The sequence below is a fragment of the Taudactylus pleione genome, unplaced genomic scaffold, assembly GCF_031769625.1.
Source record: "Taudactylus pleione unplaced genomic scaffold, aTauple2 ptg000373l, whole genome shotgun sequence".
Taxonomy (NCBI): Eukaryota; Metazoa; Chordata; class Amphibia; order Anura; family Myobatrachidae; genus Taudactylus; species Taudactylus pleione.
This window is the reverse complement of record NW_028284774.1, coordinates 3452453-3480000: the sequence shown is the minus strand read 5'-3', so window position 1 is coordinate 3480000 and position 27548 is coordinate 3452453. Positions and strand designations below refer to the sequence as shown.

Genomic DNA, 27548 nt, shown 5'->3' with positions numbered 1-27548 from the left:
TACTACTGGGGGCACTGTATAGGGGGGGCTACTACTGGGGGCAATGCAGCATTGGGGGGATTACTACTGGGGGCACTGTATAGGGGGGACTACTACTGGGGGCACTGTATAGGGGGGACTACTACTGGGGGCAATGCAGCATAGGGGGGATTACTACTGGGGGCACTGTATAGGGGGGACTACTACTGGGGGCACTGTATAGGGGGGACTACTACTGGGGGCAATGCAGCATAGGGGGGATTACTACTGGGGGTACTGTATAGGGGGGACTACTACTGGGGGCACTGTATAGGGGGGCTACTACTGGGGGCAATGCAGCATAGGAGGGATTACTACTGGGGGCACTGCATAAGGGGGTAGGGGGCGTCAGTACATTACATTGACAGGGGCGCTTGGATCCCTAGATACACCCCTGAGGAAGTGCACTGACTGCAACTGCAAAACAAGGCAGCTGCCACGATCTTCACAGCATGTCACAAGAATCTCAGGAGGCATGGTCAGCAGAGCAGACTGCTGATGCCTGGCCCAGGAAAGTGAGCACCCGGCCAGCAGAAGAGAGGGCAGGGGGCACGGCAGGCACACCTTCTATCCCACAGAAGAGCTGTTCCACTTCCCCTGGCACAGAAAGTGCGGTGGCCACATAGTGCCTTCTCTTTGGGAATAACTAGCATGTCCTTCCCCACCTCGCTTGGTCAGTGCAGATCCTGGAAATTAGAACAGGATTTTTTTTTTCTTCTGAATTTGTCAGCGGTGTTTGACAGGCGGGCCCCATGGGACCACCGGGCGCTAGGCGGCTGCCTGTAGTGCCTTGTGGGATATCCGCCCCTGACTTCAATGGGTACCTGACATTCAAAGAAGGCTGACCTGCGCTCTTTCCAGGGTTTTAACAGGTTTACATAGTAGATTTGCACCTCTTTCCTTCTACCTTCCTGTCAAACCTTATAATTAACAGGTCCAACTGCCTCTATAACTTCATAAGGGCCTCGCCACTGGGCATACATTTTGCTTTCAGTGGTGGGTACCAGAATCAGTACCTTGTCTCCTGGTTTAAAAGACCGATTAACCACGGTCACGTCATATCAACGTTTTTGCCGCTGTTGTGCCCTATCCATGTGTTCATTCACAAGTGGCGCAATTTGCCTTATACGGCCATACAATTGGGTCACAGACTGTACGATGTTAGGCTCTTGCCATGACTGTTGTTCCCACCCTTCTTTCAACAGATCTAAAATCCCTCTAGGTTGCCTCCAATAGAGGAGTTCAAAGGAACTAAGGGGGTCATTCAGACCCGGTCGTTAGCGCCGATGTGCTCGGACCGGGTCGATGGCCCCCCACAGAGCATGCGCACGACGGCGTGCGCATGCGTGAGACCCGCTACGACCGACAGCGCCGGTCGTAGCAGGTCTCGTTCCAAAGTGGGCGAGCTGTCGATGTTGATTGACAGCTCGCCCCTTTTGGAAGGTGGGCCGGGGGGGTGGCAGGCCAAACGGAGGCGTTTCTAAGGGAACGCCTACCGTTTGGGGGCGGCCCCACTGACATCACTGGTGATGTCAGTGGAGAGCTTCCGGCTCTGACAGAGCCAGAAGCTCTCCAGGGCTTACGACAAGTGAGACCCTACCCTAGGGTCTCGTCGTAAGCCCCGATGGTCGCGATGGTCTCTGACCATCGTGACCATCACCGGAGCGGTCGTTAAGAGCTGTGGGTTTTAACCCACAGCCTAACGACCGCAACAAAGGCGGGCGGTCAGGATGCAAGTGGCCGCCCAGTTTCTGAGCGACCGCTTGCATCCTCCGACCGCCTCTGAATGAGGCCCTAAATCCTGTAGAGGACTGGGGTACCTCTCGCACTGCAAACATTAAGTAGGGTAGGAGTAAGTCCCAATCTCGCTTTTCCTCAGACACCACCCTTTTTATAATTTGTTTAAGGGTCTGGTTAAAGCATTCAACGAGCCCATCTGTTTGCGGGTGGTAAACTGAGGTAGTAATCCTATCCACCTTTAACAGTTGGCACATATCTTTCATTAGTTTAGAGACTAAAGGGGTACCTTGGTCCGTTAAGACCTCTCTTGGTATTCCAAAGCGGTTATATAGCATCAGTAATTCCCGGGCAATAGTGCTAGATTTCATGTTGCATAGCTGGATGGCCTCCGGGTACCTTGTGGCATAATCTACCACCACTAATATGTATTGATGCCCACAAGCAGATTTTTCTACCGGCCCTATCAAAACCATACCAGGTCTCTCAAAAGGTACAGAAATTACAGGAACCAAGGATGTCCGAAAACCCTGGCCGGGGTGCTGTCTTCTGACACACTGGACATTCCTGACAATACTTTTTTACTGCTGCATGAATGCCGGGCCAGAAAAATCTTAACTGAATACACTGGAGAGTTTTCTCCTCCGCCAAATGGCCACCCCACAGGTGTGTATGAGCCGCCCTTAACAGAAACTGCTTGTGTTTCCGGGGAACCAACAATTGATCTACTTTCTTATCCTGCAAATAGATTACACGATATAACAAATCATTTTTCAATGCAAAGTATCGTACACCTTCTACAACATTTTAAATTTATCAAGTTCCCATCATGCTGTTGATCCTGGCCAAAGTCCTACAAGGACACTTCCTTGCCGATGGGAACCCACTGTGCCTCGGTCTCACTCCCCTCCGGATGCTCACTGGCCAAGGAAGGCGTTACAGCCACCAAACTTTAGAAAACAGCAGAGTTTGGCTCCTGGGACACCTCTGATGTGGACCTTCTGCTGTCATCATGCCACGTAACCACCTCTTGTAACAACGGAAAGTCCCGACCTAAGATCAATGTGTAGGGTGGCCTGGCAGCTACTGCGGCTACCACCTTCCGCCCTTTGATCACTATTGGGATGTGCACTCGGGCATTCTACATCCCTATGTACACATATCTTTACCGGGGGTAGCACCTGATCAGCTCCAGGTTGGCAGAGATGATGGTTAATTCGCTGAAAGTATCCACTAAGGCCCAGACCTCCCGGCCTTCCACTCGCACCATCAAACGCAACAAGGTGGTTTGCGCCGGTGAAGTGCTTCCAGCAGCCATGCTGACTACTGGTCAAGTTGCTTTTCCAGCACTACAGTCCATTGGCTCGCCCTGCTTTGGGTGCCGGCGCAAATGACCGGGCTCGCCTCAGTCAAAGCACACAGCTGGAGGTGGGTTGTTGGCTTTAACAACTGAGGCTTGGGAACTGGCTGGAATCCCTGTTTGGCTTTGTTTAACTTCCAAGAGTCAGGTTCCGTTCAATCACCACTGCTAACTCCTCAAACGTTTGCGGATCAGCCTGTAGAGCCCACTGTTGCACCACACGATCTAGTAGTCAGAGCCGGCCCTAGGCATAGGCATTCCAGGCAAATGCCTATGGCATTTGGAATGCCTAAGGGGCATCCTGTGGCTCAGAACTATTAGCGATGCAGCAGGTGCAATGCACCGGGTCCTGCAACAAAGAAGGGGCCTGCATTGCTAATAATGAGTCACACTAACTCATTATTACAGTAGTACTCTGCGCTGCGGCTGGCCGTGGGCAGTCTGACTATGGCCGGAGGAGGAGGGGGACCCTCCGCTTCTTATCCTCGCTCTGACCAGGCTGTCACTATACAGCCTCAGACCCTCCCCCGAGTCCCCGTCCCCTCCGCTCTGTCTATACTACATGCACACTCGTTTCCCTGCCCGAGATCACGTCCCCTAGCCTCGGGTCTACACCCAGTCTATTCTACATGCACACTGCTTTGCCTGCCTGAGACCCCGCCCCCTAAGCCGGGTCCCTGCCCCTTCCTTTTCGAGTCTATCCACTGTCCTCTCACGCACAGGCTCTTCTATTTCCTCTCCTTTCCTGTGCCATGGAGCCCAGCCCCAGCAGGTGTTATTTCTTGATGTACCTTTCTTCATAGCAATGACTCATCAAGTATGCTGTTTATGTAGTTTATTTATTATCAGTAATACTTGCATTATTACAGGTAAAGACATCATCTGCTCATGGCTGTTCTGCTTTCTCTTACTTTTTCCTATATCTCTCCACTTCCTGATCACATGTCCTTCTATGCTGCAAGATCCTTAAAGGTACACTACCTCATTTTAAACTATCTTTATAGATACTACAGCAGGGACCCTACATCCTCTTCCAGGACAGGTAAGTGCCAGTGTCATCTAGGGGGGTGGTATCTGTATGCAATGGGGAGGGGTGTATTTTTTTATTTTTTTCCTGGGAAGGGGGGGGGGGGGAGTTGGAGTGTGTTTTACTGTCTGTGGTGGGGTGGTCATGGTGTATTAATGTAGTGTGTGTGTGTTGGTTGGGTATATTCATTTTATGTGTATGTGTGTAAGGGGTGTGTTTATATTATCTGCGTTATAAGTCATATGTGGGCCACTGATCACTGTTCTCTGTGTTTTATGGTGCTCACTGCTGCGCTCTCTGCACTATATGGCCTTTACAGTGGCGCACTCTGCCTTATATGGCCCTCACTGTGACGCACTCTGCCTTATATGGCCCTCACTGTGACGCACTCTGTATTATATGGCCCTCACTGTGACGCACTCTGCATTATATGTCCACACTGTGACGCACTCTGCATTATATGTTCACACTGTGACGCACTCTGCATTATACGGCCCTCACTGTGACGCACTCTGCATTATACGGCCCTCACTGTGACGCACTCTGCATTATATGGCCCTCACTGTGACGCACTCTGCCTTATATGGCCCTCACTGTGACGCACTCTGAATTATATGGCCCTCACTGTGACGCACTCTGCCTTATATGACCTCACTGTGACGCACTCTGCAATACATGTCCTCACTGTGACGCATTCTGCCTTATATGGCCCTCACTGTGATGCACTCTGCCTTATATGGCCCTCACTGTGACCCACTCTGCATTATATAGCCCTCACTGTGACGCACTCTGCATTATATGGCCCTCACTGTGACGCTCTCTGCATTATATGGCCCTCACTGTGACGCACTCTGCCTTATACGCCCCTCACTGTGACGTACTCTGCCTTATATGGCCCTCACTGTGACCCACTCTGCATTATATGGCCCTCACTGTGACCCACTCTGCCTTATACGGCCCTCAGTAGTAGCCGGGGGCGCACACTATATGTTTCGTCATCTGAAACACACGATGTAAGCGGAATATCGGGCAGGCAAAACTTTATTGCGGACGCAAAATTGAATACTGCCCTCTGACGGAGTGTAGTCACACTTTCTCCATTGGCCACGCCCCCAGTACCTGGGCCCACCTAAGGTTTTGGTGGTCCTGAGCATTTAAGCTATGTTCAATAATCTAACGACTATTGTGTATGTATGTATGTGAAGAAAAAGGCCCAGACACATGGCAGAACTATTTTAGATTTGCAAATTATCTTACTTCGCAGTCATACACAAAATAATGAGCAATGTTTCAGAATACTTTGTTATATTGATGTCTCTCTTTTGCATTACAAATGTCTTGGTAGAATAGTTGCCATTAACTTTGTAGTTTAGTATTCATCAATATACATCCCACTTCCATCTGTTGTGTATCATAGATGGATGATCTATATCTGTAAGAAATGTCTGAGGGGTCTATTTACTAAGTAGTGTTAGGAGACAGAGTGAAAAGTGATAAGGTGCCAGCCAATCAGCTCCCAACTGTCATTTTTCAAACACAGCCTGTGAGATGACAGTTGGGAGCTGATTGGCTGGCACCTTATCACTTTTCACTCTGTCTCCTAACACTGCTTAGTAAATAGACCCCTAAATTTGTGTGCAATATATAGGAATGTGTGCTTGCTTTACATAGCCTCAACAGTACATATGTCAGCATATATGTCGCTGTCAGTGACTGAGAAGTCAAAAAAGCTAGAAAGGCAGTAGTTCCTAATAAGCTGTTCACTCATTGTAAATACGTAGATAACTACTATTGCAGATCCAGAATTGGGATGCTGTGGGTGGGTCCATGTAAAAGGGGGTGTGGCCATGACACCGTAGCAGAAAAGCACCATTTTATTGCCACCTTTAGTGGGGGCAAATATCTCCCAACTTGTCCCAAACTGAGACTGGGGGGTAAATTTACTAAAGTGAGAGTTATTAGAAGTGAGTTTTAGAAGAGATGTTGCCCGTAGCAACCAATTAGATTCTAGCTATTATCTTCTAGAAAGTGCTAGTTAAATGTTATGTAGAATCTGATTGGTTGCTATGGGAATCATCTCTTTTAAAACTCACTTCTAAAAACTCTCACTTTAGTAAATTTACCCCTGGGACTGTTCCACAGAAGTCAGGATGGTTGTGAGGTATGTTAATATAAACCAATACCCCTGTATTTTGGGTCTTTGCACTTTTCTGCAAGCCTAGTGTTTAACAAGGTTAAACCCTAAAACTTGTCCCTTCTGCGCTGCACTGCACTGGTAGAATGATAGGACTGACAAATTTTTCCCGAACTTTTCTACTTCTATAGCGGTTTATTTACAAAAAAAAAGTCACCAGAAGCTTCTCTTGGAGAATTGACAGGTTGTGCCGTTTAGGTTAATTAATCAGGATCAATAAAGACAACGAATGTTATTGTAGTGCAGTCAGGAGTTAACTAACGCAGATTGCATATAAATGTGCCGCAGCTAACTCACCACACGGTGAAAGCAGCCACTTTGTAATGCGCATCATTGACCTCCCTGTGTACTCAGAGCAAATCTTACTCAAATGTTCTCATTTCAACCCACAAATGGCAGCTTCAACATGTGCCGGTGACAGATACACTTTAACCTTATATATACAGTTATATGAACATTTATTTTAAACATATATGAAAGTGTGGTGGCCAGTAACCCCCGACTTCCGATACTTAAGGCTTACTATCAGGCGGCACAACTCAACCACATCATCTCCTGGCATTCCGATCCACGATGTGAAAGATGGGAGGATCTGGAGAATGCTATGCTTTAAAATGGGAATGGTTGATGAAATTCTCTGGTTACCTTGGCCTATGTGATCCCGGCGGTTCAGTTCACTCTTACTATTTGGGATGGACTTCAAGGGTACGGGAACTAAGCTCTTTACCCATCCCCTATGTCTCCCATATGGAGCCATCCATTGTTTCCTCTGGGTAACTGCAACACTATGGCCTCCCTCAGGCAGGGGATTCGGGTTGATAGATTTCGACGTGTGCGGGGTAAATTTTCTCTGTCCTCATTTTCTGTCCCTCAGTCTAAATCCGGGGTGGGCAATAAGCGGCCCTTCAGCTGTTGATGAACTAGAAATCCCAGCATGCTTTGCAACAGTTCTAGCATGGCCTAAAAGCAAAACTGTGGCAGGGTATGCTGTGATGTTTAGTTGTACAACAGCAGGGGGTCGCTAAATCCCCACCCCTAGTATAAACAGTCAATTCCTTCATCATACCACTTCCAGTAGCTGCAAATTGTCAGCTTTGTGCACTCGCAATCTCCATCCCTTCGGTCGCTGACCCCATTCGAACACCTTTGCGTCTATTCCAGTGGTTCTCAAACTCGGTCCTCAGGACCCCATACAGTTCATGTTTTGCAGGTCACCCAGCAGGTGCACAGGTGTTGTCATTACTCACTGACACATTTTAAAAGATCCACAGGTGGAACTAATTATTTCAATTGTGATTCTGTCAGGAGACCTGGAAAACATGCACTATTTGGGGTCCTGAGGACAGAGTTTGAGAACCTGTGGCCTATTCCATAGGTTATAAAGGTAATATATCTGTTTTATACCATTCCATTCTGTCACCACCTTTCCCTGAACCCCATAAATTGGCTTGGGAAATGACATTACAAACCCCATTGATTATGAGGAATGGACAACCATCAGATCTAGAATTGCTAAAGCATCCATTAGTGTGGCCATAAGGGAAACATGCTACATGGTTTATATACTAGATTGTACTTAAGACCCGATTCAGACCCGCTCGCTAGGCTGCGTTCGCATGCAGCCGGCCGATGTTTGCAATCTGTGCATGCGTATGCACCGCAGTGCGTGTGCGCGAACTAGTCAATGCGATCAGGAAGTGTTCGCTCGCTGCGCATAGCCAGCTCGCTAGAATGAGTGATAGGGAAAGCTGTTTGTGGGTGGTGACGGGCTGGTCGATGGAAACGGGGGTGTGGTGGTACGAACGCAGGCGTGTCTGAGCGTCTTAACACCGTTTCAGAGGTGTGCAAAATTAAGACGCAGCATCATAGTACACGTCACATGGTTGCTTTACACACTGAAGCACTCACAGTGCTTGCAGTAGGGTACGGTCGACCACAAGTTCTGCGTTCGCTTCTGATGGTACTCGATGTTACCGATTGTTACATACACTTCCTGGAGATGACCTGGGACTGTGGGCATCTAACTACACACTGCGCTCGCATGCTAAGACATAGTGGGCGTGCTAGTGCCTTGCATCGCGATCGCGAGATTTGCATACTTTGGCTGCGTGCAAACTAGAGATGAGCGGTTCGGATTCTGTGGAATCCGAACCGCTCCGAACATTGGGGATCAGAGTCCACCCGAACGCTGTTCGGATGTTCCCCACCTGACTCAGATCCCCGTTCGAGGTCAAGCCACAGCTCCCTGATGTCGGATTCTCAGGGCTCCTCTAGTGTAGGGCAGAATGCTGTGATAGCGGTCTGCCCTACACAGATCAAACACACAGCCGCCAGCGGCAGCTGTGTGTTTGTAATAGCAGCCAGTGAGAGTCAGGCAGACTCTCATTGGCTGCTGTACGGAGGGAGCCGGTTGGAGCTCACTCATGAGCTCCGTCTTCCGGCTCCCTCCTCAGCGCGTGACAGCAGAGCAGAGCGGACGGCGGCGGGAGCGGGGATACAGGTAAGTTTTCTTTTGTTTTATGTGTGTGTGTAAGGGGGCATTAATGGGGGGTATACTACTACTGGGGGCCTGCTAGTGGGGGGCATATTACTACTGGGGGCCTGCTAATGGGGGGGTATACTACTACTGGGGGCCTGCTAAGTGGGGGCACTACTACTACTGGGGGCCTGCTAAGTGGGGACACTACTACTACTACTGGGGGCCTGCTAAGGGGGGGCATATTACTACTGGGGGTCTGCTAAGGGGGGGCATATTACTACTGGGGCCTGCTAAGGGGGGGCATATTACTACTGGGGCCCTGCTAGTGGGGGGCATATTACTACTGGGGCCCTGCTAGTGGGGGGCATATTACTACTGGGGCCCTGCTAGTGGGGGGCATATTATTACTGGCGGCCTGCTAAGGGGAGGCATATTACTACTGGGGGCCTGCTAGTTGGGGGCATATTACTACTGGGGGCCTGCTAAGGGGGGGCATACTACTACTTCTGGGGGCCTGCTAAGGGGGGGCATACTATTACTGGGGGCCTGCTAATGGGGGCATACTTAGAATGCAAGCTCTCATGAGCAGGGACCTCTTCCCTCATGTGCTTCTCTTTACATTTTCTTCTACTCTCTACTCCCCATTAGGGCACCTAACACGGGACCGCCAACTCCCGGCAGCTTATTGTGAGTGCTTTAATCACTATTTCAGCAATGTATATAAGTTGTGTCCTTGTCCTGCACTGTAATGTACTGTAAGTTACTTGTTTCTTGTTCACTTATTAGTTCTATGTACTATGTAAGGCGCTGCGGAACACTTGTGGCGCCATATAAATAAAGGATAATAATAATAATAATAATAATAATACCACTACTGGGGGATTTTTAATGGGGGCACTACTACTGGGGGGCATACTACTGGGGGGCATGCTAATGGGGGGCATGCTAATGGGGGGCATACTACTACTGGGGACACTGCATAGGGGTCCCTACTACTAAGGGGACTGCATAGGGGCACCACTACTTGGGCCATTGTGTAAGTGGCACTACTACTGTGGGCATTGTATAAGGGGCATTACTACTGTGGGCTTTGTGTATAAGGGGCATTACTACTGTGGGCTTTGTGTAAAAGGGTCACTACTGTGGGCTTTGTGTAAAAGGGTCACTACTGTGGGCATTGTGTAAAAGGGGCACTACTGTGGGCATTGTGTAAAAGGGGCACTACTGCGGGCATTGTGTAAAAGGGTCACTACTGTGGGCATTGTGTAAAAGGGGCACTACTGCGGGCATTGTGTAAAAGGGGCACTACTGCGGGCATTGTGTAAAAGGGGCACTACTGCGGGCATTGTGTAAAAGGGGCACTACTGCGGGCATTGTGTAAAAGGGGCACTACTGCGGGCATTGTGTAAAAGGGGCACTACTGCAGGCATTGTGTAAAAGGGGCACTACTGCAGGCATTGTGTAAAAGGGGCACTACTGTGGGCATTGTGTAAAAGGGGCACTGCTGTGTGTCGTAACAAAAATAAGGGACACTACTTTATGGTGTAATGTGAATCAGGGCCTATGTGCGGTGTAATGTGAATAAGATTGTGCACTGTGACTCCTTGGGCCGTAGCCCACTATGTAACAAGTACTGTGATTCTGCTGGCCGTACCCCACTGGGTGGGTGCACTACTTTTCATTTCTGCCACTGATGTGTGGCAATGTTTCATAGATGTGCTTTAAATTGCGGTGTCTGTGCCGCTGCGCCGCTGCTTTGTCGCTTAGTAACCAATCAGCTCACTGCAACCTTTGGCCAATAATGTTGAAAACAATATTATAAGCTGAGGGGTGGTCTAAATTGACTATAAATGACTGGAAATTAATGATATTGAGGTTAATGATACTCTAAGAAGAAAAAAAGGACCAATTTATGTGACTAGCTTTTTTTGTAAATTTTTGTAAAAAAAAATCCAAATCCAAAGCCAGTCACCGCAGTTTGGCAAATCCAAATCCAGACGACGAATTAGAACCAAATCCAAATCCGGCAAAAATGGTCCGGCGCACATCCCTAGTGCAAACGCATCTAGCGAGCGGGTCTGAATCTGGCCTTTAGTGCCTTCTAAACTGAACAAGATGTTCCTGACATCAAGAGACAGTGTGGGGAGGTGGGTATGTTCCTCCACATTTGGTGATCTTACCCCATTATTAGCTAATTCTGGGACCAGGTATGGAATTTTATTTTACAGTCAACAGTTTTATTGGTTTCCCTGTGAAGTTGCCATAGTGCTTTTAAATGCCCCAGTGCCACATACTGATAAACATCTAGACAGACTAGTGGTCCATATCTGTAATGCTGCCAATTCTCTGATAGCTAAGAACTGTAAGGGCTATATTTACTAAAGTGAGAGTCTTTAGAAGAGAAGATGTTGCCCATAGCAATCAATCAGATTCCAGGTATTATCTTCTATAAGGGGCTAATTAAATGTTAAATAGAATCTGATTGGTTGCTATGGGCAACATCGCCACTTCTAAAAATTCTCACTTTAGTAAATATACCCGTAGTCTCCCATACCTACTTCCTTACTGGCCCAGGTTAATTTTGTGGCCTCAATGGAATACATCATGAGTTTGCAAAATAACTCCATGGCCACCTTTCACAAGATTTGTGGTCCCCATGGTATCTATACCAATCCTCTCATCTTCCTGGTCTCTGCTAACCTTTCCTCTCATCCGCTTCCCTCCCCCTGTTTTTCTTTAATATTGTGTATTACACTCTACCTTTTATTTTTTTATATGTTGATACCGAATGACAGGTGGGTGTTGGACCTTTCCTGTGGACCACCGGCTGTTTATCCTTGTTTCACGGGCTAATTATGTTCTCTTTGTTGTGCATACAATTTTGCTGTGTGGGCACTGTGTTACCCACTGTGTTGTTTTTCTGCTTATGGACAAATAAAATAAAATATTTTGTCTTAAAAAGATACATATATGAAAACGTTCATGTTACTTACCTAAAGAGTCCACAATTTCTTTAACATCCACAATGATATAGTCTAGTTTGTAATTATCTTTACATGAAGGTGCATCTGTTTCACCATATCCTCGTAAATCAAGAGCCACCACCCGATATTCACGTTTAAATTCCCGCAACTGATGACGCCAGGAATACCTACATTTAGAAGAGAAGACAGGATAAAGCTTTAAGATATCCACCATGTTGATTCCAATGTTATTTGCATTCTACCAAGCAAATAACCTATAAAGTAAATAACCCTTTGGAGGTCACCTGACTGGCTGCATATATATGCCCACAACCACAGATGAGTTTTACAGCTGTGGTGACATCCCAGCAGTCTTTCTCCTTGCCTCTTGGTGTAGACCAGTGTTTCTCACAGTACATGTTTTCCATATCTCCTTGCTGTACTAGAGGTGTATTCATTACTGACTGACAAATTTTAAAAGCTCCACAGGTCGTACTAATTATATTACCTGTGATGAGACCTGGAAAACATGCACTGTTAGTGTATCTCGCAGACTGGATTTGAGAAGCACTGGTATAGACAACTGAGGTGGAGCAAGAATGTACTAAAGATCTTACGCAGTAGGATGGGACCTGCCAGGTTTGCCTCAGGAGCCTTTTGCAGCTATGATCTGAAATGCTCCATCTCTGATCGAGCCATTGTCATACATGTGTCCCAAGGACAGTCACTACCTCTAGTGCTGATAATCCTTATATCAGACAACACCTGAATAAAATCTGGAAAACAAGTCACACCTATATTCATATAAACATGCTCTAAACCACCCACTTTCCATTGAAATCTCGTCTACTTCCATATGAGCCCTAACCAGCGCTATTTTTCTGGAAATATAGGTTCAGGAACAGTGGATTGAGTTAGTGGGGGAGGAGCTAGAGTAAAACAATCATATAGGAGCATTATCTATATTACATCGTGTATACATGTATACATATATAAATATATATATATATATATATATATAATTTAGAAAAGAAGGCACTCAAAAGGGACTTTAAAATTCAACTTATCCTATGGAAAATACATTTTGGCCCAGTACATTACGTCATAGTTAATGAGAGGTTCAAGAACTGAGTTCCTGCTGTAAATTAGCACTGGCCCTGACCCTTTTGATGTCTGATAATGGAGACACTAGGAAGGTATGGTAATATATTTAAGTTTTCAAGTCTAGTTTTTTAGCTTTTACTCTAATCCCACATATTGGAGCTATTAGTCAATAACGCAATACACTACCCAAAAGTGTGGTAATGAAATCATCTGGACTAGATCAGTTCAAGCAGACCGTTTCCAGGTAATGTAGAAATACTATTCCCATATCAGAATTGGAAGAACAATTAACAAGTTAAATGAGTATGATTTAATCTATACTAATATAAGAACGTTGTGTCTGTCTCTACCAAGTTGGCGAAAAAACTCCTGCTTTTTGTTATCTCAATCCGTCAAGTAAAAGCTGAGCAATAACAAAAAGAAAATGTATTGGCATCATCAATGCAAGAGATAGGTGTGACACCACGGCCGGTAAGGGGTGGGGGGAGAAATGCTTTGGGCCCATGTTCACTAGAATAGGATACCCTACATAGCAGTCTGTGCACAGGGCACACAGTGACAGTGGTGGGTGAAGGCGCTGCTGCCACCAGTCTGTATAGCGCTGCTGGCCACGTGGGCCACTCCCGGGACAGGGCCCCTATGCAAAGCAATACAACTAGAACACCTCAAATAAAAAACAAAGGTGGCAAAAGGGATTTAATTGTGGGGGAAGCCGCGGGCAAAAGCTAACTGAACAATACATTTTAGTACATTATATTTTACTTTGTATAAATTACTTTTACAATAGAAAACTGAAGTTAATATAGGTATAAACTTGTCTAAAGAATGTAATGAATAATGCACCCTGTACTGATAATTCTTACAGATAATATATATTTCTGTGAATTATATAAAAGTACTCACTAATACCCAGGGCCGTAACTAGGGTGGTGCCTATTGTGTCATGGCACAGGGCACTGCAGGGCAGGGGGCGCTGTTTGGGCCTGTCAATTTTCCTGTTTATTATCATCCACACTTGTAGCTTCCTCTTGTTTTATCACCAGCATCTCCTGACCTCCCCTATCTCTTCTCTGGTCCTTCCCCATAAGGCCATGGCCTTTTTTCAGGTGCATTATCTTATGTCCCTATATAACAAATGGGGAAGGGGGGTGCCAATGCTCTCTCTGGCACAGGGCACCAAAAAGTCTAGTTATAGCTCTGCTGATATCCATATAATTTACATTATAGTGTGCATTATACTACATTATCAATATTTCTTACTGTCAAATATTACAGAAATAAAGATTGAATGAATCATGTTACAAAGAAATGTAAATGTTTATTATTGTACTTGACACAGGTCCATACCGAGGGCAGTGCGACTGGCGCCCAGCATCCTGCTCTCTGCATCCTCATTTGCAATGTCATGACACTATTTGTGCTGAGGGCGGGGGACGTTGGACGCTGGCCCATGGCACAGAAGTGCCCTGGCTTGGCACTGGTTGGAGCAGACATTTCTTATGGACTAGGAACTATTCCCTGCACAAGCCTTGAGAATGGATGTTGCAACACATGGTCTATGTACTAAGCCTTGGAGAGAGAGAAAGTGAACGGAGATAAAGTACCAGCCAACCAGCTCTTAGCTGTCATTTTCAAACACAGCCTGTGACATGGCAGTTAGGAGCTGATTGGCTGGTATTTTATCTCCATCCAAGGCTTAGGAAATAGACCCCTAAGTCACTAAGGCCATCTCCATGGTGCTTTGGATATCAGAGATGCATTCAGGGTACTGCTAAGAGAGGCACAGAGTGTGTTCCCAGCCACTGCCTTGCTTGCTATCTTGTGTACCAAACATAAATACAGTTCCTGGATGAGACAGAGGAGCATTAGGATAATGTCTGTGTAGTAATAATTACCTGCTGAGTACAGTATCTGCGCTCCTCACAGTGACTGACAGGATAAAGTGGCGATCATACCCAGGACATTTGCCCCAAGCAGCACTAATAATTTACTTTTTCATTTATAATTTTCCAAAATTTTCTGGACACCAAATCTCCTGATCCCCCCAACTGAACCAACGGCACACTGCAACAAGCTATAGAAGAATGACGCAATGGCCTAGGTCCTTCATGCAGCAATAACTGTAGTCATGGACATGCTGTATATTGTAAAAATTTAATTACGTCACATTTTCGTGTGATAACAGCTTAGTAAATATTTTTGCAATTTAGCAGAAGTGCAATATTTAACATTGTTAAAAATAACGAAAATTGGTGTACAAATAACATGACTGAACCACAGAGATGTGTTTATGTGTGTTGAATAAAATATCTTATCAAGTCAGGTCTCCTTAATTTGCAATCTGGGACATCATTATATCGCCAGTATTTGTGATGAGCCCTGCAGGATTCTCAGGCAATAAAATATCTGTGCGCTGTGTGATTATTAATAGCATCCTGAGGAGGACAGATCACTAAGGAGAAGTCTGTAAACACGCATAATGAAACTGTCTATGTGAAAGGGTATGTACACATTGGCTTTGAAAGCACAACACGGTACAAGGTTTTGTGTGCGCTTTTAACAGGCGTTCTTTTTCAAGACTCTAGCAGACTTGCACAGAGACAATTCCATATGCACTATTCAAAATCGATACAACAATAATCAGGCACAAAAAGGCGAAGAGTCAGAGGTCTAAACTCATTGCCATGCGATTTTTCTTCACACACAGCAGTGGTTATTCTGAATTAAATCAATATAGGAGTACAGTATGTACTGTTAGTATTTACAATGACAAACTGCAGCACGTCTCCTCTCCACACATTACCCTTCTTGGCTTGCTTCAAGCATTTATGTAATGAGGGCACACAGCAACGGGCATTGCATTGCATACCATACATTATTTTACAGACACAGTAAACTTCATAATTAGGGTTCAGTCTCTGCTTAGGATTATGATTCTTGATGTCTCGATTACCAGGATTTCTGTGTATATAAATTTATAATTATTATACAGTATTTGCCACCACAGAGGGGTGATGACTATTTAAAAAAAAAAAAAAAAATCTACTTTATTTTCTGGAATATTCACATTTACTGGCAAAGTATAATGCAAGCCAGACATATAGGTAAAGAGATTATCAGAGTCCATAAAAAAATACAGGTTGGGATTCTTAGGGCCGTATTCAATTAGAAGTGAAAAGTCAGTTACCGGACTTTCCGCCGTCTTCGCTGCTTTTCTATTTTTCTAAAAAGTATTGCGCTCGTCCCCGCGTATCCCCGTATTCAATTCCAAATCGGCCGAAAACGGGATCCGGCGAAAAAGTAAATGTGCGAAAAGTGCTGTCCTTATAGGGGAAATCAGCCTGACACCCCCTAAAAGATGCTCTGACTTGGGGGATCACTATGGGTACCCCCAAGCTGCTGAGGGTATTAGGGGTTTTAAACAGGTTCAATAGGTGCTAAATAGCGTCTTTGCATAAGTGGTGAAGAATAGCATTTCAAAGTTTTTTTGGGAGAAAATAACAACTCCCATCAAATATGGGGCACATGAAAATGGGTGCAAGCATAGTTTTAATTGGCTAAAGTGAAGTGTTAAAAAGCACTAAAAACGCACCTTTAGCAATCAGCTAAAACAAAACAAAAAACCTGGGGCATACTTGGGGACCCCCCAGAGTATATTTCACTAGTTTTTGAATTTGTACCCCCACTTTTTCAAAGTGCTTTTTGGGGTGTCCTTTTTGGTTTTTTTTGATGCAGTTAGCATCAGGGGGGTGTCCAAAGGGTGCAGGGTGGTTCCCGCAATATTGCACCCCAAAACCCCAATTTTGCATTTTTGTCCGCCGGGTCTTCATAGGCGAAACTTTTCCGCTGGTTACAAGGTACCGGTGAAAAGTCTGACTAACTGAATACGGGGAGAAGTGGATTCGGCGAAAATTACGTAATTGGCAAAAAAGTATTGCCAAAACTGACTTTTCGCCTCTAATTGAATATGGCCCTTAGTTGTAATAAAATCACAATGAAAATTTTCCTAAGAAGATCAGGTTTTCAGCAGAGATAAGGTAATAAATGTCCCCAGCAATGCATTTCAATTTGCTAAAATTTGCCTATTTATCCACCCGTACATACAGGGCAGGATTAAGGACCACATGGGCCTGGGGCTGAATGTGTTCCGCTCATGGGCCTAGGGCTGACAATGTTCTAAAGGCCTATACTGTGAAGGGGAGGAGCTGTGACCAGTGCTGTGTGGGTATGGCCAGAGCCACATGTGGGCGTGTCCAACCCCTACACTATCAGACCCAATATCTCCCTAAACTACATAGAAATAGAAAGAGTGTTTTGTTGATGTATGGCCGACTGTGTCGCCAGATGATGGCTGGTTATCATCATGCTGCCATGATGGGCCTATTTCTATGTGGAGGCTTGTAGATGTAGCTCCATCTGCCCCATTGTTAATCTGGCCCTGCGTACCTACCTGTTGTAGTTACATAATAGCCATGTTACAGATCTCGGAACAGCCTCCAGGAAAAAAATACTTTACTTTAAATTCCTTCCTGAAATTACTTAAAGACCACAACTGTTATATAGAACCATCCCAACATTAATCTGGTTGGGATGTATTTACCGTGCTGCAGACCAAAGTGGCTAGTGCCTCAATTGCATGCTGCATAGCAGATAATAATGTTATCTGAAAAAATGCCCACTGGTGGAGTGGCCACACCCATACTTGACTACCCTTCCGGAATAGCTGGGAAGCTCTTGAAAATCAGTTAGCACTCAAGGCCACCCGGAAAGGTGGATATGTTTCCAGGAGGCTGGGGCCACACGGTAGTCCACTTCCGCAGTGAAGTGGGCATCAAAATGCAGCCGATTATGAGATTCCTTTTGAATCGCATCATCGTGGCTCCACCCCCTACTCCACAATGCCGGTAATCTCTGCATTGCATAGCGGGGGGTGGGACTACAATGATTTCCCAGACCTGCCCACCTCTGCCTAGTCCCGCTAATCGCTGAGCCCTAAAGCCGCCATCCTCCCGAAGGGCCAACCTGGCTGCCAAAAGGTTGGCAACTATGGCCACACCCACATTCTAATTTGTCGTCTACCTGTATTGGATGAAATTTATCATTGTGTTGAGGCATAGAGGTAAATTTACTACAGGGCGATTTTTATCGATTTTGAACAATTTAGAATCGATGAAAACCAATGAAAATCGATGTTGCATTTCTGGGTCTAAATCACACATTTACTACTAGACAATTTTGATGTGGTTTTTTTAAGTATCAGTAAATGTGTAATTTATTCCCAGAAACACAACATCGATTTTGATAGTTATAAATTAATTAAAATCGACCTTTAGTAAATATACCCATTAGTCTCTGCAAAGGAAGTTGCTACTGCTCTAAGATTCTATTACAGCAACAAAATACTAAAAAAAAAAAAGCTTTATGAATAACAAAATAAAGTAATTTATGCTCTGAAAAATTTACAAAAATGTTGTGCACACAAATTAACCTGAGATTTTTGCAGTGTGCAGTTGTTGTAAAATGGCCATGACATTATGTGGTTTTGGTTTTATCCAGTTAGTGAAAAATTTACTGTTTCAATATGCTATAAATGAAACATAGGGCCTGATTCAGACCCACTCGCAAGCGGCTGTCCGCTGGCAAGTGGGTCGATGTTGTGCTCAGCGCATGCGCACGACGGCGGGAGCTCTGTCGTGCGCATGCGCCAGACGCGACGAGCGAAGGACTTTCCTTCGCTCGTTGTGGTTGGTCAAAGGGGGCGTGCTGTCGATGTTGATTGACAGCACGCCCCCTTTGGTGGGCGTGCCTCCCTGACGGGGGCGTTCCCACGGGAACGCCTACCGTCAGAAGCCGGCCCACTGACATCACTAGTGATGTCAGTGGGAGTGATTTTGGCCATCAAACTGCACGCTCGTATAGGCTGTGGGTGGTGACCCACAGCTATACGAGCGTCCAGGAGGACGCTCCAGAATTATGGAGGGCGGCCCTCATTCAGAGCGTGCGCTCTGCTCAGAGCGTACGGCTCTGAATGAGGGCCATAGTGCAGTTCAATCTGCGGAGTATTCAGTGGAGAGCCAGGAGGAGGCGTGCCCGCATGAAGGTAAGCCAAGGTGCCCATAGAGTAAGCTGCGGGGGGGAGGCTTAGGTTGCGTTAAGTTAGTGGGGGAAGCATTTTGGGGAGGGGGAGGTTAGGGTTAGGCACCCCTAGGGAGGAGGGTTGGGGTCAGGCACCACTTGGAAGGATTAGGGATAGGCAATAAGGGGGGATGGTTAGGTTTAGGCACAAAGGAGGGAAAAAGGTTTAGGCACTAACGGGGAGGGTTAGGGTGCGAGGTGGGGAGGGTTAGGGTTAGGCTACAAGAAGGTAAGGTTTAGGGTTAGGGGGAGAAGGGTAAGTATACTTACCCGACCCCTGCCGGGATACCAAACATCAGGATGCGCTGTCGGTATTGTGACAGGAGGCATCCCGACAGTCAGCATTACATACCCATTCCGAGAGATAGCTGGGTCACACATCACATACTCATTGTATGGGCAGTGGTACTGTACATTTACATATATAATGAATATGAAGTTCTCTAAATGGAGTCTGTGGTGAAACTTGCCTGATGACATTGCAGTTTTGTAACAGCAATACCCCTCCCCAAACGCACACAATCAGGTGTGATTGTCAGTGTGTGCTGATCACTGGAGCAGCTATGAATGGGGCAAATTGTCAGAGATGTGCAGTAGAGCGGATGTGACACTGTCACACAGAATATCACATCAATTAGAACACACGTTTCTGCTGTACACTGCTGAAAGCTGGATTTCTGCCTTCTGCAGAGAGAGATTTATTTTTACACATTACAGAAAGTCAGACCGTTCACCATCCATCTAGTGTCAATCCTTTTACTTATATATTTAGGAGTTGAAGAATATTGTTTAACACTTCTTAGTAAAGGTAGACAGACCTTCAGGAACACAATATCCTAGTTAGTGCGTTAGTACAGATTTGTGGAATGGTGAATACTTATGTTCCTAGATTTCAGACTTGTAAATGATCTCTATAACAAATCCATATTATTCTTTACTAAAATCTTATTTTTATGCATTGTACCTAAAAGAGACTATTGTATTTGAGTACTGGATAATATCCAAACATAATGCTACATCTGCAGGGTCTGCACTGCACCCAATCCTGACACTCATCTGTTCTATTTAAAGTTTTGGTAGAGTTCCAGGGTTTTGTCTTTTTTTCGCTCTCCTGCCACCAATAGTTCATTATAATGTGCTATATTGTTATAGCACATTATGATGAGAGCTATACAACAACGTTCAATCATAGCGTAGCACAATATAATCAGTTTTAGGTGTCTGGGAGAACATTGAAGCTGGAAGCCAAGAACTCTTAAATGCTTAAGGTATAACAACCTGAACTTGAAAACAGCACAGAGCCAGCAGCTGTGATGACCATCATTAAATAGTGTATATAAGGTAAGCATGGGGTGATTATAGGAAATAAGCAGTTTGAGTTACTAACACTTTAATACATCAGGTGGGACTAGATTCCAAAAATAGATTTGTCGGCGTATATTTACTAAAGTGCAGGTTTTTAGAAGTGGAGATGTTGCCCATAGCAACCAGATTCTGCTTAACATTTATCTAGCACCTTCTAGAAAATAATAGCTAAAATCTGATTGGTTGCTATGGGCAACAACTCCACTTCTAAAAACCCACACTTTAGTAAATATACCCCTTGATCTTAAAAGTTACTGAATTTTAGAAATTGTGCAACTCTTAAGAATATGTTGACATATGTTGAATATACAAAGATGATGTTTGTGATTTAGGGCCTGATTCGCTCGTTTCTGGAAACGGGGCGTGCCGCCTCTGTTTTCTGGGAGTACCGAGGCCAGGATCTGCATCTTCTGTTGCAGACTTCCTGACACCGGATGAGCAGGTATGGTGCCCATTCTGAGAAAGCTTCAGCTTACTCAGATGGGCAATTACTGTGGCCATCGAGACCATCTGATGCTGCGTCTTCGGACGCAGCACTCGGATTGCAGATGCTGACTACAGTAGCATTACATATGTATTTTGAATGGGTTTTAAAAACCATCTAATGAACAATCATAATAAAAAAATATGATATACAACTATTATAGATTTGTGTTGCATTAAAGCATTTGGGTAAACCTCTCTTTATCTTTACCTACATCTCTATAAAAGCTCATCGCTGACATCAATCCTTTCTGCATTGACTACTACAGGGTTTCCCAAACTCAGCCTTCAAGGCACCGAACAGTCCAAGTTTTAATGAAATCCATACTTGTGTACAGGTGGCATAATCAGACTAACTAAGGTACTAATCAAGTGACCTGTGCTTAAGCATGGATATCACAGCCCTGTGATGAAATCCCTATAGGGAAGAAACGCGTTATGAATTACTACATGCCGGACTTTCAAATGGGTGCAGCAGCACAGATATCCTCCTCAGCCTGGTCGTTTGACTATCTACCAACACGAGTTGCCACATGCATCAGCAGTGGTGGTTGGCACTTACCAGGAGGAACGTGTAACAGGAGTGATTGAACCCTATTGGAAGGCAGTTTCCCCTATCCACAGCGTGGAAGACATGGGAAGCCAGGAGCGGTCTGAACCCCATTGAAGAGGTAACACAGCCTCTCTACAGTGGTGAGTGCCTGCACGCTATATCCCTGGGTGCCCGCTGTTAAGTCCATTGGGGATATTATACTATAATATAATGGGTATAATGGGTAATATTAACTAAGGATTGTTTTATCCATCATAGGAGTAGAGACATTAACCTTTATATAGCCGGATGCCACTGCAGCTGCACATCTCTTTACAAGAGTGTTACCTTTTTCCCCTGCTACATAGCCTGGAGCCTTTGCATTGAACAGCGAGTGATACATTCTTGCTCTTTTCCTTAATTGGATACAATATCTGTTGTTTCGTGCTTGTGGATTTATGTTGTTACAAACTTGCAATAGACAAGTTTACATAACATTGCTGCTGTAACCCGGGACATTACAGACTTTTTAGCTATTATAAAACACAAGTTTGCCAGTTTTAAGTTAGATTGATTTAGTGATGCAATTTAATGAGTGTGAAATTCTGCATTACACGATAATATAATATATCACTGCACTTTATTGTATGTATTTTTACATTTATTTTATTATCTATTACTCTATACTTATACTATTAAATATTCATTATACTATACAGTTTCTTTCAATAAGGGATGGTTAATTATTCCTCTAGCGCTGTGTTTTTTTCTATTGTTTATGGATATCCTTAAAACCTGGATTGTTAGGGTGCCTTTAGGACCTAACTTGGGAACCACTGAACTACAAGATAACTTACTGATATCTTATAACTATGGTGCAACAAAATTGCTGCAACCTGCAAAACAGTAACTGGCTAGTATCAGACAGCACCCTGAATGGCAATGAACTGTATAGAGGGTTGGTAAGGTGCGCTCTCTGCTGGTGGTGGTTGAGCACAATGATTAAATCAAAAGACTGAGGGCCTGATTCAGACCTGGATGCTAAGCTGCGATCACTCGCTATGGCTGATAGTCGCTCGTCTGCGCATGCGTTGCAGTGCGAGTGCGTGAGCCAGTCACTGTGATCGGGAATCGTGCTCTCGTAGCACACAGACTGAGCGCTACTTTGAGTGACAGATAGTGGCGTTTGTGGGTGGTAACAGGGGAAGGTCCTGGAAAATGGGGGAGTGGATGTGCGAATGCAGGCGTGTCTGAGCGTCAAAACGGCATCCTTTGGGCGTGCATAATTCGCGTGGAAGTGTCACTGTACACGTCACCTGGTTGTATTAAAGCCTGCAGTGATCGCAGTGCTTGCGGCGGGGTAGGGTCTACCTCAAGGGCTGCGAGCAGCTCCGATGGCTCTCGATGTTACTGAATAATCATACACTTCCTGGAGATGACGTGTGCTAAGAAAGAAAAGTGGGCGTCATTACACTGGCGTGCAATCACTCTGCCGTCGCGCTCTAAGACATAGAGGGCGTCCTTAAGTCTGGCCGTGCATTCACGGAATTTGCATACCCGGCCCCCGACGGCTGCGAATGTGCGCTACATTGCGTCCAGGTCTGAATCACCCCCTGAGACACTAATTAAGTCACCTGTGCCCAGGCAAGTTCTCCTTAAAACCTGGACCATTAAGGTACCTTGAGGACAGAGTTTGGGAACCTCTGCTTTAGTACATAGAGGGAATACAGTGGTTTGAAAAGAAAAAAGGTCAGCCGTGATACAAAAAAATTGCGGCACTCACGCAATTATTAATACATAGGCCCCACCATTATTTTGCTATTTTTAAAGCTCCCATCCAGGGAGGGTGTTCCTTGAGGTCGAGGGCCGTAGGGTGTAAATGGAAACGCTTATAACGTCTGCCAACTGCAAACTGCATCATCATACTGCAGGGGCCAGAGTGTGAGGACACGAATCTCATCATCAGGCTGGTTTGTCCGCCTACTTCTTATAGGCTTGTTCCTGCTTCAGAAAGGTTGTCAGATTCTCTAAGGAGGCCATGAGATGTCCCACTTTTTTTGGGACTATGTTAAAACATTCAGAAGTATGTATTTAATCAATTCAGTGGTAGTCCACATATTATTTCTTAAATTCTAGCAATATGGAAACACTCACTTAAAATTTTTTCAGTCATTTGTACCACTGCTAAATACTGTACATGAACTGCTGCTGAGTAAAGAAAAAACAAAAAACGCTTTTTGTTAACAGTCTGTAATAGTAAAGCACACTTTCCAAAACACTACATGTGGCTCTTGAAAAGCTAACCAGCGATTAAGTTGCTCAGTTGGCCCCCTGTGCTTAAAATATATGCAGAGCTTTTGTAGTGCTTACATAGCATAAAAAGCTCCCGTGTGACCTCAACCTAAGGACAATTTGCCTAGCTGTCCATTGGGTCAGTTACACTTCTAATCATGCGGAATTTCCTTTCTGAATTAGAATGAGCTAAGTTAGGGACATTTAAACTCCTCTAAAAGATTTCAAGATTATGAAGGAATAGATGAAAAATGAGTGTGATATTGTTCTATTTACCAGAACTCTGGAAAGCCATGTAGAAGCAACATGAGTGGTTTTCCTCGCTCTCCTGCAGCAACATAGTGGAACCGTAACCCGGAATCCTGCAGATATATTTATTACACAGGTGTTAGTATTGGGGAAGGATGATATAATGAATACATTTAGTTTGAAGGTATTTAAAGGATAAACCAATACGGTGAGCAGCAATGCATTTTCAGTCCAGATTAAACTCCAATTCTCAATACCATAACTACAATGCTGAAAAATCTGCTCCCTTAAAGAACCACCATCTCATTGGGATGTACTCGGCATCAGGATGCCGACGGTCAGCATCGCGGCACCGGAATCCCAAAAGCAGTCTTAGGGCTAGGAGTTAGGGTAAGGCGCTATGCGGATGGTTAGTGTTAGGCTGCGGGAAAAGTGGGTTAGGGAAAGGGTAAGGGTAAGGGTTAGAGTTACTCATCCAAATTCTGTCGGCATCCTGACCGTCTGGAACCCGTACCAAACCCATCTCCTATTGGTATAAATCACTGCACACAGAGAACCACTACTGCATAGTGGATATAAAACAATCAACACAACTTTATAAATGCAAAAAAAAATACAAAATAAATTATTGACCAGAGATATTTTACATTTCAATGACTGGACCAGTTATTTGCATCTTAAAATGTAGCATTTTCACGTAAAATGAGTACATACCTGATGAATGGTGCGCTCTCTGAGATTAGTGGAATTAAGCTAAATAATAGGCTACACAATCTAATACCCTATTAATAAAATACTTCCACATTAAGCAACCATCACAATTGCATTTGTATTGCTAGCAATAGCATGTAACGGATGTGGGGATAGATCCTGTTGGTTCCAAAGACAACATACCCACTTGTGTTATAACCTGCAAATTGAAGCGGAATCGGCTGAGTTTAATCTTTCTTACTGCAAGTTAAAAAAAAAAGGGAAAATGGAGTGTCCTCCTGAAAGTGCAAATGCTGGTTGAGCACCATATGGGAAACATGATCGCATTTGGCATGTGTTTAAGCAACACCAGTGGGTTGTCAACCATACAGTGTCAGGATGCAGCCTGGAATCAGCCTTTACTCACCGCTGAACTGGTGTCTTTAGGCTCCGAGGCATTCAGGCGCCAGTTGTAGTGATGAGTTATGGCTGAGTATTCTCCCTGGGGCCTGCTAGGGCTTCCATGCGTGTGTCCTAGTACCTGTGGTAGCAGGCATGGGCGCAGCCATGTTGGTTTATCTCACTTAATCAGCCTCCTCCAATGGCAGTCCCACGGTCTGTCAGCTGATCTCGTGATCCAATGACCAACTGCCTAGGGGTATTTAGGTCTGACTCCTGCAACAGGAAGTTGCCTGATCAACTTCACTGTTCCAGTGATTACTATGCTCTCTGGTGTTTTACAAGAATAATTTACAGTTTGTTGTTGCAGCCCTCACGCTGACCACCAGTGCTACTTATATTAGCTTCTATGCTAGCTTACTTCAGCTTTCACAGAACTCCAGTGTTTCTTGTAATCCCTGTGTTGTCTTTTAGTGTGCTGCTGAGCTCTCTAATCACCTCCCTGTGTTCTTGTGGTGTCAGCTTTCGTGTGAATTGCTAGTTAGCTTCCAGCTGGAGCTCTAGCTATTCACAGTATATACCTGTGTCCATTTTTTCTGTGTTTTTCTGTGCAAATCAGCACCTGGACCTCTAAAAATTCCCAGTACATTTTGCTGTGTTCTCAAGCATTCTCAAGTTCATCCCAGGTGTACAAGTATTCTATTCATCCCCAGTGTACAAGTATCCCGTCCATCACCAGTGTACAAGCATTCTCGCAATCCAGTTTTCAGGAATCTTTTGACCTCACAGTTAAGCAATACCAGTGACCTAGTCCATCTCACGAATTTCTCCCAGTTACTGAACCAACTTCAATATCTCCTCTCCAAAGTTTCTCAAGTTATTCCCAAACTTTTTAGTTTCACCTCTGATTCCATTGACATCTCCCCTAAGCAAGATAAGGTGAGGCATCGGAGTTTCCTGCGCCCTAAACTCACTGAGCCTGAATGCCGGCGACGCCGGGAATTGCACCTTTGTCTATATTGTGGTCATGAAGATCACTTTATTAAAGATTGTATTCTTCGCCCTCTAAGAAATGGTGAAAATAGTGAGAACACCAACGTCTGCACCTTTGGTTCTTTCCACCAGCCATCAGATGTTTCAGTGTCCCTCTGTCCAGGCGAAGATGAGAAGTCCACCAATGATAAGAAAATTCTAATTTTCAATTGGGGTCCAGCTACAAGATATTACTATCCACAACCAGGAAATTTAGGGAAAGTAGCTTTCTCTATGAAGCTCAAATAGGTACGAGTTTCTTGTGGATCTGGTCTCAAACCAGACAAAGTTTGTACCATACCCTGTGCTAAGAACTTGTGATCCAGTAGGTTCTGGAGGGACAACAATTTTGCGGTCCACTGGGGGAGGGGGGGGGGGGAGAGTCTGAAGTGACTACGCCAGAAGCGGTTGTGCTATCACCTTCAAAGGAGCAATTTACCTCGCCTAAATCCAGTGCTTCACCTGAGTTTTCAGTACCAACAAGGGAACGCTGTACTAAAATTTCTAGGGCAATCCCCAATACTTCTATATCAGCATCTAGTATGGTGCAAGAAGGGTCTTTGGAACAACCAGTTTTGATTTCTGTTATTTCACACCCCAGGAGGAGATCTCAAGTCTCTCACCCCAAGTGGGGGGGTTCAACTTCAATAACCCAAGAGGAGGTTTCAAGTTTTACACCCCAGGAGGGGGTCTCATGTTTTTCAAATCAAGTGAAAGATTCAAGTGTCTCTTCCTAACAGGGAGAATCTAGTGCCATACCCCAAGAGGGGTTTTCAAGTGTCCTACCCCAGGAGGGGGTCTCAAGTTTCTCATCTCAAGAAGGGAATTCAAGTGACATTCCCCTGAAGGGGATTACAAGTGTTCTACCCCAGGAGGGGCTTTCAAGTTTCACACCCCAAGAGGAAGCCTTCATTTTGAGTTTCACGCCCCAGGAGGGGGTCTTCATTTCCAGTTGCACACCCCAGGAGGGGGGCCTTCATTTCCAGTTTCATGCCCGAGGGGGTCTCAAGTCTTTCAATCTAAGTGAGAGTTTCAAGTCTCTCTCCCCAAGTGGGAGAATCAAGTGCTCTACACCAGGAGGGGTTTTCAAGTGCCCTACCAAAGGAAGGGCTTCAAGTATTCTACCCTTTTCAAGTGTCCTACCACAGGAGGAGGTTCCAAGTGTTATACCTCAGGAGGAAATTTCAAGTATCCTTCCCCAGGAGGGGTTTTCAAGTGTCATGATCCAGGAGGGGGTTTTGAGTTTCATGCCCCAAGAGGAAGTTTCCAATATTAAGTCTCAGGAGTAAACTTTAAGTGACCGAGCCATCCCAGTTGGGAACTCTTCCTTTTCTATTCTCTAATGTACTTCACAAGCTCTTGACGTCAAGCAGACTCCCCAAGGAGTTAATAGTTACATAGAGGGTCTGACGTTTGTGATCTTAGAGGTCTCAGGACTCTTGGGAAAAAAGGAACTCAAGTCATTAATAGAGGCTGTTGGGGCAAAGTT

General features: G+C 45.0%; 1 protein-coding gene across 1 annotated transcript in view; it reads right to left on the bottom strand.

Annotated features, from left to right (window-relative positions):
• EPHX4 (epoxide hydrolase 4) overlaps positions 1-27548 on the bottom strand; it is an 84669-nt gene that overhangs the window by 39313 nt on the left and 17808 nt on the right. The window contains exons 2-3 of the mRNA XM_088444871.1: positions 23966-24051; positions 11809-11966 (exon numbers count right to left, since the gene is read on the bottom strand). Coding sequence (XP_088300997.1) covers positions 11809-11966; positions 23966-24051 — 244 coding nt within the window. The remainder of the gene's footprint in view (positions 1-11808; positions 11967-23965; positions 24052-27548) is intronic.